This window comes from Protopterus annectens, chromosome 16.part0 (genome assembly GCF_019279795.1).
Source record: "Protopterus annectens isolate FY-2018-M chromosome 16.part0, PAN1.0, whole genome shotgun sequence".
NCBI lineage: Eukaryota > Metazoa > Chordata > Ceratodontiformes > Protopteridae > Protopterus > Protopterus annectens.
In genome coordinates this window covers 397,170,748-397,188,247 of record NC_056750.1, presented here as the reverse complement: position 1 = coordinate 397,188,247, position 17,500 = coordinate 397,170,748, and the positions used below count along the sequence as shown (strand labels likewise).

The 17,500-nt window shown below is 34.9% G+C and overlaps 1 protein-coding gene across 3 annotated transcripts in view; it reads left to right on the top strand.

The window, feature by feature from the left end:
- Positions 1 to 17,500, top strand: part of ADGRD2 (adhesion G protein-coupled receptor D2) — a 1,709,855-nt gene that overhangs the window by 699,169 nt on the left and 993,186 nt on the right. For all 3 annotated transcript variants that reach the window (XM_044058541.1, XM_044058538.1, XM_044058539.1), the window contains exon 17: positions 15,196 to 15,349. In XM_044058541.1, the coding sequence (XP_043914476.1) occupies positions 15,196 to 15,349 (154 nt within the window). The remainder of the gene's footprint in view (positions 1 to 15,195; positions 15,350 to 17,500) is intronic.

Below are 17,500 nucleotides of genomic sequence, written 5' to 3'. Positions count from 1 at the left end.
AGACTTAGATCGCTTGAATGATTAGATCATTCAAGGATGAGATGTTTTTCTCATGGAGGGGTTTGGTGGTTGTTTATCTTATATTGTTCTCAGTTATGATCTTGTAATTTACTTTTATTGGGTGTCTATAATCTATTGTAATACTGTTGGAAGAAGAAAGAACAAGTCATTCTCTTCATGTACACACATCTACACATTGTTACGAGTATATGGATATGGATAAAAGCAAAGCTAATATAAATCCAATTGCAAAATGTATATCTCTTAATGTAAATGGTTTAAATAATAGCTGCAAAAGGGGAAGTCTTTATAGATATTTAAAGCTATGTGAAGCGCAACTAGTATTTTTACAGGAAACACACCTTACACAGGAAGAAATAAATAAAATAAACAATAAAAATTATACAACACTAGTAAGTTCCACTTATAATCAGAAGCGAAGGGGAGTAGCAATTTTGTGGAAAAACACTACTTTAATGCCTAAAATCATAAACACGTTCCATGACAACTCAGGAATGTTTTGTCTAGTGACAATATCTATCAATGAAATGATATATACATTAGTGAATATTTATTGGATACCAGGACTAGGTGTTAGAGTGGCCAAACAACACTTAGAAGACATTGTACAATATACCAAAGGCAATTTAATCATAGCTGGAGATTTCAATTGCATTATAAAAGAAACTGACACAAATACTAAAACTACACGTAAGAGATCACCTTTAACAAAGTTGTTATCTGAGTTTGTTGAAACTTTTAATATAGTTGACATAAATGAGTATGCTATCCCAGATTCACTATTCTTTACACATTTTTCCCATAGACATAATACATACTCTAGAATAGATAGAGTGTACATAACAAAAGATTTAACCTCTAAATTAAATAAAGTCAAGACAATTTCATGTCCATTTTCGGACCATAACACCATAACGTTTGAGATAGACTTATGTTTTAAGAGAAGGATATCAGTAACAAGAATACCATCTTACATAACAAATCTCAAAGATTTTAAGGAATTTTATATTAAAGAGACACAAACATTCCTAGATATCAATCTTACAAAAGATGTATCTGAAATATATATATGGGATACATTGAAAGCATACCTATATGGAAGAGCGGTGGGATGGTATAAAAATAAACAAAAACAGTGGAATAAGGAATTAATGGAATTACAGTCAAAAGTAGATAATTTAAAGCTTGATATTCAAAATGGAAACACCAACTTAATAAAAGAACTAGAAGATACTAATAAAAAATACTCAGGGACGCTACACCACAAAACAATGATCAACTTAGAAAAAAATAAACTATGTTACTATTCAATGAACCCTAAAAACCAACGAAGAATAGCAAATAGGACTAAAAAGATTATTAAAACAAATCAAATCAAGGAAATACATAATATAGAAACCAAAAAGAAAGTATCTGATTTAGAAGGAATACTAGAAGCTTTTAGGCTATTTTTTCATAAACTTAATCAAAATGAGAAAACAGAAACACATTCAGCATTGAAAGCTTTTCTCAAAAAACAATGTTAAAGTTAGGTTATTAGAGGAGCAGGTGCAACTAATAGATAAACAAATAACAATGACAGAACTTAAAGCGGAAGTAAATAAGCTAAAATTAAACAAAGCTCCAGGTATAGATAATATCACCCCAGAAATGTTTAAATTACTATCAAATGAGGCTTTGCTGTTGTTATTGAATGTCTTTACAACAGTTAAAAATGGTAAAGACATTCCTCCTTCTTGGAAGTACACATTAATATCACCAAATCTGAAACAAAATAAAGATCCCAGTGAATGTTCATCATACAGACCCATTTCACTTCTTAATATAGATTATAAAATTTTTATGGCAATACATGCTGCTCGAATAAAACAATTACTACCACTTTTGATAGAGGAGGATCAAACAGGTTTTATAAAAGATAGGAACACTTATGACAACATTAAAAGAATTCTTTCCTTAATTGATTATATAAATGTCACAAAAAACAAAATTAATGTTATTAGCTTAGACATAAATAGCACATTTGATTCAGTGAACTGGGATTATCTGTGGTTAGTTTTAGAAGAATATGGCTTCTTAAACAACTTCACTTTGTTAATAAAATCATTATATGAAAAATCATTGGCTTATATAAAACTAGGATCTTGTCTGTCTAAATCTATTAAAATAACTAAGGGCACACAACAAGGCTGCCCTCTTTCTCCGTTATTGTTTGCACTAGTCATTGAACCCTTAGCAAATAATATACGTATGGATAAAAATATTGAAGGAATACAACTAGGCAACAGCCTAGAGCTTAAAATTCAACTTTTTGCTGATGATATTTTAATTACCTTAAAAAATAATAATAGCAGTTTAAAAGCATTATGGGACTCAATTCAAAACTTTTCAAGTCTTAAATTTAATGAGAACAAAACAAATGTATTGCTTATAAATACTAATAAAAAAGATCTAAATAAAAAATACCATAAATATATCTCTACCGATAATATAATTAAATACTTGGGAATTATAATAACTAACAACCTAGATACTACAATTGAAACAAATTATAAAGAGACCTTAAATAATATTAACAATCTAATACAAAGATGGAATAAATTCTTCTTTTCAATGGAAGAAAGGCTTTATATAATTAAAATGATCATATTTCCAAAAATTCTTTATGTCATACAAGCTTGTTCTTTGCCACCAGCTAAATCGCACCTAAAACAATTAAACAATTTAATGGTAAGATTCCTATGGTGTCCAAAAAAACCAAGGATAGCTATGAAGTATCATCTAGATGATTGGGATATAGGTGGCATAGGTTTACCAGACATAGAAATATATTTGCATTCATCCATTATTAAAACAATATCATTATGGCTAAATACAAAATATACATCAAACATGGAAGCTAGTTCATGAGAGAATCTGGTTAAAATCAGGATTTGTAGTAGCAAATAAGTATACAGATTTCATACCAAACAATTTTTTATGGCTGATGAAGGAATACATGATGATACATAAGAATAAAAATATAAGTTCCAAATACATTACTTATACATTAAAAATTTTCCAAAATCTTATTAATAGCAATCTTGATATTAAAGCATGGTCATTTCTTTTATATCCAGTAGCGTACACACAAGGTAATATAATAACATTTAATATGGAAGTAGTCAGCATGCTTAAAGAAAAGGGATTAATATATTGGCATCAATTGCTAAACTCTGGAAAACCTCTGACAATAGACCAGATTAAACAGAAATTAAATATGGAAGATAGTTCGTGGTTACATGTACAAGAATTAAGACAGTATATATTAAGCAAACAAGAAACAATGCAACCATCAATAAGACAAAATGTTCCTAACCTTATAGAACATATAATATTACTAACGAATCAACCCATTACTGGAAAGGGATACTTATCTATTTATAAAACAAACAAAAAAATAAAAATGCATAACAATGACAAAATATGGAATTATTATAGATCAGTTAATGGACATGTGCCAAATGACAGAGATAAAAAACTAATTCTTCTCTCTCCAAAGCAGACCTCACTTTCATTACATTGGAGACTTTTTACATGGCAATTCATACACAGATCTTATGTAACCCCTCATAAAATGGAACGTATGTTTAAGAAAAATATTGGCTGCTGGAGATGTGATTTATCAATAAAAGCAGACTGGCAACATATGTTCTACGAATGCCATTTGATTAAACCATATTGGGATAAAATAAATTATTTTTTGCAAATGGTATTCAATGATAAATTCCAGATTTCCAAATCTATTATTTTGTTTAATGCACCTGTACCCGACTGTGTGCCAAGAACAAAATATGTAATCTTATGGACTCTCCTAGCTATTGCAAGGAAGAACATTACATCAAACTGGAAATCCAAAGCTTCTCCAACTTTTAAGCAATTCATGAATATGGTGTCAGCAGTATCGCAATTGGAAATGAACACTATTAAAGGAAGAACTGAAAGAACTACATCATTATACGTAGCATGGCAAAAAGTAACTGAAATACTGGAGAATAATGACTGCAGCGGATTATAATCGGGAAACAATTGTAAAGAAAGTCAATTATATGTCAACAATAGACACCCTTGTAAATACTTTATTTTGGTTTTAATGTTTGATATCTGTTTAGAGGTTTTAGCCTACCTTTTTTAAATAATTTGTAAATACTTCATTGTCATAAATAACCTGCATTCATGTTTTCTTGTTTTTGGAAATGAATAAAAATATTTAAAAAAAAAAAAAAAAATTATAGACCAATAACTTGCCTTCTGACGACTTATAAATTATACACAGGAATTGACGCATATGGAGTTTATAGTCATTTAGAAGAACAAAAGAGCAATAAAAGAACGTCATATGAAACAAAGGATCATTTGTTGTTAAATAAAGTCATAGTGGAGAACTGTAAAAAGAGGAAGAATCTAAGCATGCATGGATTGACTACAAAAAAAATTTGATAGTATCCCACATTCATGGATAAAAAGAGTGCTTAACAATGTATAAGATGCACCCTGCACTGATTGACTACATTACAGTAACCATGAAACTGTGGCAGACTACTATGCAATTAAGGCATGATAAAGGACGAATTATTATCCCAGGGATAAAAATTCAAAGGGGAATATTCCAGGGTGACTCTCTGTCACTGTTGTTTTTCTGCCTTGCCCTTAACCCATCAAGCTGTCTACTTAACAGCTTTTGCCATGGCTGTAATTTGGCTCCTAGAAAACCGCAAACTCTAAAGACTTCTCATCTTCTCTTTGTAGATGATTTAAAACTGTATAGCTCATCAGATGAGGAACTGAAAGCATAGCTGTAGGTTGTCAAAACTTTTTCAGATGATATTAGAATGTCGTTTGGTCTTGATAAATGTGCAAAAGCAACCTTTAAAGAAGGAAAATTGCAGCACCAGGAAAACATCAGTTTGGGACAAGAATGTGATATAAAAGAACTTGAACAAGATGGAGTGTATAAATACTTGGGAATTGATGAAGGGTCAGCAATAAAACATGAAAAATGTGAATACAATTTAGTAAGGAATGTTTTAGAAGACATAAATTAATCCTGAAAACAGCATTGACATTTAGAAACAAAATCCAAGCTATAAACCAGTTTGCTCTTCCTGTTCTAACTTACAGTTTTGGAGTGATTGATTGGCCCCAAAACATGTTGGATAGATTAGATATTAAAACAAGATGCTTCATGCTCACCAGATCTATAAAAATCAATGTATAGCAATATTATATATTCCCCATTCTGAAGGAGGGCTGGGCCTTCTTGAAATTGATTACATGTATAGATCTGCAGTTGTGGGACTCCACACATATCTCTTGACACCCACAAGACCCAAACATAGTGAAAGTTTTGAAACATGAGGAGAATAAATCTAAGATGACTTCTCTGCTTAACCTAGCAGAAGCATATCAGTGTCAAGCAGGAATGGAATTCGAACCAGAAGTAGATAAAAATCAGGCAACATCTGAATGTGCCAAAAAAAACAAAACAAAAACAAAACAAAAGAAAGAATTGAAGGTGAAGGACCAGATGAAAAGGCAAGAAGTGTGGAAAATGCATAAATATAGTTGCAAGTACAGAAAACTTCTGGAAGAACCTCATGTTGATCAGGAATGAATGCATGAATGGTTAAGGAGAGGTGAATTCAAACCAAGAGATGAAAGGTTAATATTAGCGACCCAAGATAGTGGACTATGTATACTCTGGTTTGCAAAGTCCATTGAACATGTGAGAGAAATGGACAAATGTAGGTTTTGTAAACCAAATTGGAAACTGTCTGACGCCTCGTTGCTTGTTGTGGCATACTAATGGCAAAAGGACTGTATACTGAAAGGCATAATAATGTGGAAAACTGTTGCAGCTGGGATTTTGCAAACATTATGGTATTAAACTGGTTGAAAAACACTGGAGCAACAAAGCATGATAGAAAATTATGAAGTCTGCATCAAATGGGATCATCTATTACCAACACTTCAAAAGATAGATGCTGGAAAACCGGATATAGTGGTCCAAGAAAAGAAGACAAAAAATAGCATTGATCATTGAAATTGCCACACCCAGTGACTACAGTATCCTGCATTCAGACAGACACAAAGTTATAAAATATCAGGATTTGCAAGCAGAAATGAGAGCAATGTGGAAGAAAGATACCCGGATAGTTCTAATAGTAGTAGGAGCAATGGTGTCTTATAAAAAGCGTCTACAATCATATTTAGACATGCTACCAATACATATAACTCTGTAGTAATTGCAGAAGGAGTCATTACTGTGCACATTGCGGGTGCTGCGAACAGCACTTTTGGCTGACATCAATGAGTGAAACAATACTAATTTCATGAACTTTAATCGTACTTTGACTTAGGAATGGGGTCCAATCCCATCATGGTATTAGAAACCCAAAAGATTTGGAGAAATTAAAAAAGGGGGAGGCCTAAAGTACTTTTCTGATCCATGTAGGAGGCAGAAGAACTTTTTCTTTGATTTGAGGGAGGCTCACTATAACAGAGGCTAAGAAACTATCAATGAAATTACTGTGATAAAAAGGTATTGCATCTGTTTACATATTATCCTAAAACGCCATCGTTGTTTTCATTTCTTTACTCTTTGTTGACTAGATTATTCCCACTAGGCCAGTGTCCTTTTTTTCGTGGAGGACCTGGAATAGTTTTCATACTGCCTATCTTTTAATAAATCTTTGAATAATTTTAATCAAGCTGTCAGTTCTCGGGTAGAGTGCAGTTTATAAATACAGTCCATTCAAAAGAAAAGTTCAATGCATCATAACAACATATACTATAATATAGTGCAGTGATCTGTGGTAATGTATAGTAAAGGTAAAGTATCAAACAGAGAACAGCCTTCCATGCCCCGATATTACATAATCCTGTTTATTAACAGAGGTTCACCACAGAAGTTTGACTATAAGCTGCTAACTAGCTTCAGCCTTTCATTCTGTTTATGCTCTTTTCGGTCTCCACACTTGCAGACTGTTGTGATTCTGTGCAAGTGATTAAACAGACAATGCTTCTCTAAGGCCACTGAAAAGATACATTTGTGCATGGTGGACTTATGTGGTCATCAGTCAAATAGTTAAGAAGAGCTGAATTTTTGTTTGGCAAACTGCAGATATGTGTTAGCTGTAAAAAAAAAGAGGCATAGCAAAATATGCATTTAGCTGATACAGAAGCAAGTGTATTACACAATCCAGTCTTGGTTCAACTAGTTTATTTATTTATTGACATTTGATTACTGGGAAAGTCCGACGGGGTAGAAGCTCATTTTCAGCAAAGGCTTGGGGAGAACCTCCAAATTATTACAAAACATTTTAAGAACAATAATTTTGCAATCTTCAAAAATAAAACAAAAAACACCTGCAGTTTAAATAACTGTAACAAATTAGACATAACATAAAATAATTGGTTAAGACTCAATACAACGTATGGGACAATCATTTTAATATTTAGAGAATTTTTAGACAGTTTGTAGAGAAATTGAAGGTAAGTTAGTCAAATACAGAAGAAAAAAATAGTCGTGATATATTTAGAGAGAAAGTCAAGGAAGAGAATTAGATCGCAATAAGGAAGTAAATGATGAAGAGTGAGTAAGGAGGTATAAGGAAATAAAAGGTTCGTGTTCACATTTAGGGATATAGTTTATCCTGGTTTTGAGCAACAACACATCCAGATGTTAGCTAGGAAGTCTTTCAGAGTGGTTTTAAAAAATGGGAGGGAGAGTATAGACCTGATGGATACAGGTAAGGCGTTCCAGGCCTTAGCAACCTTCTGTGAGTGTAGACAATGGCCAGCAGATGTACTAGGTTTGTAGACAGGAGTCTTTGGTCACTGGATCACAGTGGCTGAAAGGGAACATAGTTGTGTAGAATGTTTTCTAGGACTGGACAGCCAGATGGATGCTGGATAATTTTGCAGGTGGTAAGAAGTTGTGTATATATTTGTTGATATGGCAGTTATAACCAATTTAGGCTTTTCAGTGCTATATAGTGGTGGGTTCTGAAAGGAGTATGTGCTGCAGATTTAGCAACTTTGCTATAACATTGCACAAGTTTTAATTTTTGTGAAACCTGGAGGTTAGTAAGGATGGGAGCACTATAAAGAAGTGTGGGGAGGAGATAAGAAGTGGCAAGTGTAGTTTTTAGTTGCATCAGTGAGAACGTTTTTGGTTCTGTATAATAGTCCTGGTTTTGATGAATTTTTCTTATGTAGTTCTTGTATATGCCGGTCGAATGTAAGATTATCATCCAAGAGACTTTAAATTTTGATTTTCATGAGAGAGGGATTTGGGGAAAAAGTAGTAGTTTGGTCTTTTTTGGGTTGAGCATAAGTTGTGAGTTACCAAGCCATGTTTCAGTGGCTGTTAAAGCTTCCTGAGTAATTTTTTTGGAGGTATACCATGTTGTCAGATGTGCGAATGAGAGCGGAATCATCTGTGTGTTCTATTAGGGTGGCCTGTTGTGTGGAAGTGTAGAGGCTATTGGTGAAAATGTTAAACAGGAAGGGACCAAGGATAGAGTCTTGTATTTATTTTTATTTAACATTTGTTAACCGGGAAAGTCCGACTAGGACAGAGCCTATTTTGAGATGAGGCCCAGGGAGACACGCTCCAGATGCATATCTTTGAATGTAGGAGGAACCACATGTGAATGCAAATTCAGTACAGAAGGCATCCCGGCCGAAAATCGAACCAGAGATCCTCTTGCTGTGAGGTGACAACATTAACTGCTGCACCACTGCGTTGTCTGTGATACACCGGTAGTGACTGGGAGGTAAGGAGAGAGCATGAAGTGTCATTTTACTGACTGATACCTATTGGGCAGGTCGCCTTTGAACTACAGAAGGGTGGGCTGAGAGAGATGTATGAGGGCAATTCAAGTAGAAGTTTGATGTGACAAAGCATGCCGAAGGCTTTAGACAAGCCAAGAAATAAGGAAGAGACTAGTTGGCCATTATCTCTAGCTTTGTTGGTAGTATCTACATAGTTTTGAGGGACAGTGCTAGTGCTATGGGAAGAACAGAAGCTGTGTTCTGTAGGGGATAGGAGCTCTTCCAGCATGAGACAGTCTAGCAATTGTTTTTGAATACATTTTTCAAGTGTTTTGGAGAGGGGAGATAAGATTGCTATAGGTCTAAAGTTATTAATGTGAATTTCCTCCTTTGTGCAGAGGGATAATGTGTGACTTTTTCCAGAGAGAGGAAATGTGGGATTCCTGAACTGACCTATTTATAAGGCTTGAGACAGGCTAGGCAATGCTATTGGCTGATATTTTGGGTACTCTCCTATAAGGTCATCAGCTGAAGAAGAGCATGGTTTAAGTTTGTTTAAGAGTAGTTTTAAATAGGATGTGGGCACAGGTTTGAAGGTGAAGGTGCCTAAAAATGTTTAGGGTTGTGTTTAGTATTATTCTAGTATAGTATTATTCTGGAAGTCATTGTAGTATAGTTTTTTTGCCTTTGTTTATTTTCTTTTTAGTATGATTACGAAAGATTCTGAAGTTTTCAAGCTATTGAGGTGTTTTATATTTTTCACATTCTTTCCATGCTTTTTCTGCATCCTGTATTAGCATTCTAATCTTTTTGGAGAGCCAAATTGCATTATTTGTTTTCAGTCTCTTCCTTCTAGGAGATGCAAGGCTATTTAGGATATTTAGAAAAGCTGTATTGAATTCAATGACAGCATCCTCTTTTAGGAAGTTCCAGTTAAGAGATGATAGTGTACTAAGAGCATTTTTGGGTTACACTTGTAGAGGTTGTGTGTTGTTTTATAAATACATTTAACTGGATGTGTCAGATGTCTAGTCGTATAGATTGGGAAATGATAACTGAGAGAGTCTGACATTGTAACTAATACATTGTATTTGCTAGTGTCTAATACTAGGTTCCAGTCTCATAGAGAATTTTATGTCTTGCTGTAATGTGAGGGGCTATTAGTGTTTTGAAACCATATGCGCTCATGCTGGATGTAGAAGAGTTAAAGTTTATGTCCAACCAACTGACATTCACATCATCAAGGAATATTTTTTCTTGTGGAAATGATATGGATATCCAATGTAGGATATCTTCCACTATAGGTGCATTGTCACCAGGAGGGATGTAAATGATAGTGATACATACTTGTTTATATGTTTTTATTTTGAGGAAAGCAATATGAAGCTGTGCTGAACTGAATTTTGGTGTTGGTTTGCTGTAAGGGGAAACATGGTAGGTATTGGGAAATATTAAAGCAATACCACCACCTTTTCTTTTTAAACAGTCATCATGGATATAGTCCAAGAGGTATAACTCTGAAGTCGTTTGAAGCTGGGTTTAAGCCAAGTTACAGTTACAGTGAGAACATCAGGCATATGTTGGGTAATCCAGGCATGTAGTTCAGCAGTTTTACTTGTTATACTTCTAACATTTATTGCAGCAAAATGTAGGTCACCAGAGTTGGGGACTGGCTGTTGTTGGGTTACAGAAGTGTGTGGGAGAGAATTATTTTGTGTTCATTGTGATAGATAGGGCCAGGATTATGGTGTATATTTCTTCCTAGAAGAATTTTAGTATATATGCACATTATCGATACTTATTTTTAGAGAGGATTCTTGCACTTAATTTTGTTTTGGTTTGAGTTGAAGTGGAATTACTCAGCCTATGTTTAGAATAAAGGTGAAAGGCAATATTAAATAGGTTTGGTGCATTTTCATAACATAAGTTGTTAGTGTTTTATTCTGCTTTATTTTGATTTAACTGTATTACACAGTTATGCACACTCAGTTCCTACCATGCTTCTATGGTAGAGCACGTGTAGATACTTTATTTGCTGTTTTGTCACTTTAATATGTCTTTGCACACAACTCATAAAAACTGGGTGGTATGTACTGAAGTTAAATTTTCACAAATATGAGTTATGGGTTTCAACTGTAATGTAAAAAGTGCCTCATTCACTATTATTGCAAAGAGTTATTTATTATCTTAATATTTGTTTGGATTAATTTCTCCAAATGCTTAGTTTTTTTTTTTTTTTTTACAAACCACAAAGGGAATGGACCCTTTTCCTAAGTCAGGGCATAGTTAGTGCATGAAACAGTATTGTTTTTGTCTTTGATGTTAGACAAAACTCTTCTTAGTACCAGCAATGTACCCAGAACTGTCTCATACGTACAGGTTTACATGTATTTGCAGCATATTTAAAGATGATTGTAAATTATTTTTATTAGTCATGGTGCTTCTGCTGCTATTGGAACTGTTTGTGTATCTTTCTTCCACGTTTCTGTCATTTCTGCTTGCAAATCCAGGTACTTTACGACTTTGTGTCTCTGATATGTAAGACTGTATAATTGCTGTGGTCTATGTTTTAACAGCAAGTAATCAAAAGATCGAATGCTGTTATATTGACCACAAAAGAATGAAAACAAAAAAGAATGAACAGCCAGAACAGCAAATTTTTTCCCAGGGAAAAAATTCGCTGTGCCCCCCCCCCCCAAAAAAAAAAAAAAACAAAACACACACTAAACACTATTTTAAGTGGAGGATGTGGGGGGCTGTGACCCCACCTCCCTACTTAAATATACCAACCCCAAGATCACACTACAGTGCTGAAAACAGCAAAGTGACGGAAGCGTCCAAGCGACTTCTTTCCCAGGGAAAGAATTTGCTTAAAAGCCGCTTCATTTTGCGGTTTCAACATTTACAGTTCGAAGAAGTATTCGACATAATGTGTCTTTGTTCTTCTGACAGGAACCCTAATTGCTGAGTGTAGCAATGTCAATGATCAAAGTTTTTTTTTCCTGAACTACTATATCTGGTTTCCTGCATCTATTTTTTGAACTGTTGGTACTGGGTGATCCCATGTGATATAAACTTCATCATTCTCGATAATGCTTTGTGTTGCTTCTATGTTGTAGTGTTTGTACAATCTCCATTGCAATAGTCTTGCTACATTATTTTGTCTTTCAGTGTACCGACCCTCACTTATGAGTACATTGCACTCGGCAATGAGGTATGCAACTGTTTCAAGTCTTGTTTTACAGAATCTACATTTGTCTGTATCTCCAACTTTTTTTATAAACTTTCTAAACCAACATGCATGTAACCCACTGTCTTGTGCCATCTTTATTAACCTTTCAACTTTTGGGTTAATTTCATCTCTCCTTAACTATTCCTTTGTCAAATCTTGGTCAACATGAGGTTATTCAAGAAAATGTATTTCTTTTTGGTCTCGTCCTTTTCTTTATATTCTTTCTTTTGTTTTTTTTGGCACTTTCAGTTACTTTATGATTTTGTCTGCTACTAGTTTGATTTCAATTCCTACTTTGTTATGAAATGCTTCTGCTAAACTAAGCAAAGATGTCATCTTGCACTTCTTCTTTTCATGCTTTAGGACTTTCACTATGTTTGGATTTGATGAGGTCAGCAAATATATATGCAGCCCCATATGCAGATCTATATACGTAGTCAATTTCAAGGAGGCCCATACCTCCTTCAGAGCGGAGGATGTATAATCTTGGTTATGCACTAGGTTTTGTCTGTCATTTGATAAACTTATTTAAGGAAGCTGTGATGATAATATACTTCTTACTAGGCATAAGCCAGACTCTTTAAGGACCACAATTTGCCTCCAGTATAACAGGGCTTTATTTATTTAATTAATTATTTTACTGAGATAATGTACTGATTGATATTGACCAACTTCAACCTCAGGCCAGGCTTTCTTCAGCAAGAAATTGAAATAGCCAGGGAGGCAAATGTGTGGGATTCAGAACATGGTCTGTTATCTTAAGAGTGCTTTCTTGAACTGAATATGTCTTTCCAATTTATATTAGGATGTATAGGGTTGAATACTCAATGTGTCTTCTTTGTAAATATCTTCAGGCAGTTCTTTTTATTGCTTATAGACTTTTGATACTATGCCAATATCATCCAGTGGGTATTTCTGGCAGACTGCAGCCATATATCTTTCATGAGAATACAAGAACAACCCATAGTCTACCGCGATTGGCTTTATTGATCTATAAAGTGTTACCATCTTAACTACAAGGGCACTTTATTTTTACATTTGTGGGACCTGCATTTATAGATCTCACACATCTGATAGAGGCTCAAATATTTTATGAAGCATTAGTTCCCTGACTCCTCTTCCTTCTTTCACTCCTCTTCACCCCTTCCCTTTTAGCAAAAAAACTTGTAAGATTTAACAAAAGCTGTTTGAAAGAGTCAGATGTACTTTTAAGGATTTTTTTTCCTTTCATGTGCTTTTTCTTTTCAGAATATTCCAACCAGTACCTCAAATCCCTCTATCATGTCTTAGAAGAAGTTACATATGTCAGTCTTTGAAAAGTTTGTTGCTACTATGCATCTTGACATGGGGCTGTTGTGATGCAGTGGATAGAAACTATCATTCTAGTGTTTTGAGTTCTAGAGTTCTGAATTTGTTGCTGTTCAGAGTTATTGTACTAAAGTGACATTACAAGTCTCCTCCGATGTTGGAATCATGTTCCAGAGAGAAAACATACTAGTGTATTAAACAGTGCAGCTAAACTTTGGCAGAAGTGTATACGTATGCTTATCTTACAGATGATTTTCTTTTAAGATTTGCTAGTTATTATATGTTCAAGAAGCAGAAATGGTTTATGCAGCAGTTTTATAATGATACAGAGACTGCAAAAACATAGCCTTCCTTTCTTTGGGACTGAAGCAAATGCTTTTTTCTTAACCAAATAGTATCTAAAAATAACACTGAGAAAATGCTGTCTAATTTATTTCATATTACAAATAAATAAAATAAAATATAAATAAAACAAAATATTACACCAGACTGTCTTAACCCTGTAGAAAGGGACAGGAAAACAGGAAGCCATATAGTCAGTTACTGTTCTTTGGAGGCCAGTCATTCATTGAAGATTTTCAGGAATTCTCTAAGTGACAGAAAGGGCTCTTGGTACCAGAAGGTGTCTGCTTTGAAAGCCTTCCAATTGCACAGATAATTGTAATAAATGGCTCCCTGGTTTACTTTGTAATTTCCTTGGATTTGGGTCCTTAGAAGAATCCAGTATGAGTATTTAACTAAACATGATTCACAAATGTAAGCAGAGCTTTAAACCCACAGCTCACTTACACACATCCTCATAATGAATGTATTTGACACTGTGGTGTTTACGTTCAAATGTGCTAAAAGTAAAACCAACCAAAATGAGTTCTGCTTTATGTCACTGAAGCTGGGTTTATCAAAGCTTAAATATTAAACACTTATGAGTAAAAAAATCTTGTAGTTAATTTTCTGCTGAGTAACTTGATGTCTATAATATTTCTGTGCCTGTTTCATTTTTAAGACATGTTTTGGAATTGGATCTATATTACCTAATCAAAACGGCTAAACACTGAACGCTGTTCCATCAACCACTAAATATCAAACTACTATTTATGCGAAGGTCCAATTCAGAGATTTTTTTTTTTTTCCTAGGGAAAATAAAATCGCTTGGCCATTGTCATGAAATTGCCCTATTCCCCACTGTAGGTGCAATCTCGGAGTTGGCATATTTAGTTGGGGGTGTGTGTGGGGGGGCAAAGACCCCCACTTTGCAATGTTTGAAATGATGTGTTGTTTCTGGTTAGCCAAGCAATTTTTTTCCCTAGGAAAAAAATTGCTGAATTGGCCCTTCACAGAAATGGTAGTTCGATGTTTAGTGGTCAATGAAACGGCATTCAATGTTTAGCCATTTCGATTAGGTAGACCCTTGGAATTCATTTAGTTTTCAAGCAGTAGGTGAAGTTACTTATATTAGTTGGCAGAACCTTCAAATTAGTTGTAACATTTTTGATGACGTAGCCAGAGTGATGGTGATTAAAATTTGCCCCAATAATTGCTCAGTGTGACATTTTTATGTTTTTATCAAATAAAATGTGTGTGTCCAGGTGCTGGATATATTGATACACACACACACACACACACACACACACACACACACACACACACACACACACACACACACACACACATATAGACACACACACACACACACACACACACACACACACACACACACACACACACAAACTTTTCATGTTTGGTTTGAAGAGCTCTGTTCACTGAAAGAGAAAATACAAGTGCTTTCATTGATTCATGTTTCCTTCCCCTAATTTTAGGCAGTATGCACTGCTGTTACAGCTTTCCTACACCTTTTCTTCATGGCAGCTTTTGCCTGGATGCTGGTAGAAGGTCTTCTTCTGTGGAGTAAAGTGGTTGCAGTAAACATGAGTGAAGACAAAAGAATGAAGTTCTACTATCTAACTGGATGGGGTAATTATATACTTTTACATTCATAACTTAAAAGATAATGATATAAAGGCTGTTATGCACTTTTTGGATAATGGTTTAGTTTATAATGTAAACGATAAGAATATATTTCAGCTTTTTTTGGCTTGTTTTATAGTTATGTGACATTACATTGAGTAGCAGTTATTCTCCAAAACATGTCAAGTAGCCTTTATTACTTCATATGTGGCATTCTTAATGCAGTATGCAGGCTATAGATGCCCATGTTGCACAAATTAGTAACACCTTTAGCAGTGGCTGACATTAGCTGATAGGCATTACATGAGGAACTCATAACTGTACAAGATTTCTCTAGTATAGGCTAAGGTTGATTAACGGTCATCTGATTGGGCATAGTACTCTAATTTCAATCTTCCACTTTTTTTCCTGTACCAAAAATGCTTTCAATATCTCTCTTAAATCCACTTCTTGTTGTACAATTTGTAATATTCCTATTTCCATAAAATCAGAAAGACATCATCACAGTTCTTTCAGTATTTCTATTTCATCATTCATTTTATCTTTATAAGCCCAATATGAATTAACAGCTGCATTATTTTCATTTGTATTTAAACAATGTTGAGTGCTTTCCCCCAAAACATCTAATTTATTGCACTGTATAAAACATGTACCATTGATTTATTTATTTGTATTTGTTGACCCTTGTTGCTTTCATCTTAGAACCCTTCTTATTACATAAAGTTTACTTTTAATTATTTATTTTATACTTCATTTCACCTTTTATAAGGCCTCTAAAGGAAATCATTCCACTTGAAATACAGTCTACACATATCTTGTTATCTATACATTCCTTTTTTTATTTCCCTCTAAAACTTTGCAGGCATGAATCCAAATTGAGACGTTTTATTTCTATATTGGACTCTTCTCCCTTCTCTATTTTCAATATCATCCATATTAATTCAGCAGACGTGCATTGTTGTACTGTTCCTATGTTATTCTTTTCTGTCTTTATTACCCCATTCTAAAACATTCCCAAACTAATGAATGTTTTCTTAACACATTTTCATCCTTCCCTTCTTGCTGTGTTAAAAATTATGAGCATCCTTTGCCTTATTTTTGTGCTTCTAACACATCAAAATTGTTATAAGAAGTAATGTCATCATCAGTTGCACTAGAAAAGTTTACAGTTTGATTTAACACACTGTCATACTTTTCTTCTCAGCCCGGCCTTGGGCACAATAACAGGTAAACCTGTTTTATGTGATTTTCTGTACGATCTCCTTCTCTCTGTTAGTTACTGTTTTCTGTCCTTTTCCATTGATGGTGACTCATTGGCTTTTCCATTATTGTATCTGTTTAAGTCTACTGCTCCCCACAGCTTGGTCCTCCTTTCCCCCACCTCCTTGCTATACCCTTTCATATCTGTACTATTTTTTTACCCTGCCTTGTTTTTCAGCTCCTTCTTTGGCTATACCCTGTCCTCTAGCCACCTCAGGCCACTCCGTTCTCCTCTTCACTCCCCTCCGTTGCCACCTCTCTCAGCACTCCCCTCTTTCCTGGCCTTGGAGGACCTATCTCTGCCTCCAGTTGTGGTCTCCTTTGACACTTGTGGCTGTCCTGTCCCCAGTCGCGGGTCCTCCCGGCTCTGCTTCATCTTTCCCCTTCCCCTTGCTCACCAACTGGGCAGCATTACTTTTCCTGTGTTGTCGGCACCAGTGCCTTTGTTCCTTTCCCTGCCACAAAGCTCTGACGCCATGTGGCACATGCCAGTTCCTGGCATCCGCTCCCAGGACTACATGGCTCCTAGCTGCAGTCTGGCTCTCTCCTTCTCCACTGCTGCCTCTTTTTTTTCCTTTTTTTCTTTGCTTTTTTCTCTGTTTCACACATTTTTACACTTTTTCACTCTTTTCTCCACTGGTATCCTCTATGCACCCTCATCCTACACCCAGGAAGCCCATGCCATCTTTTGACATCTGCTCCCCAGACCACGTGGCTGCCATCCTGAAGAAGGGTGACCCAAAAAGTGTAGCCTAACACCATTATATGTACCAACAAACTCCGTTTAGAAACTGTCTTAATGGCATAATCCTAGGCTCTAATCGTAGGCTGACAAGTTTTACAACTTAGGCGCATTCATGCCCCTTTTACAGCTTATATATAATGTGAAGCACCACT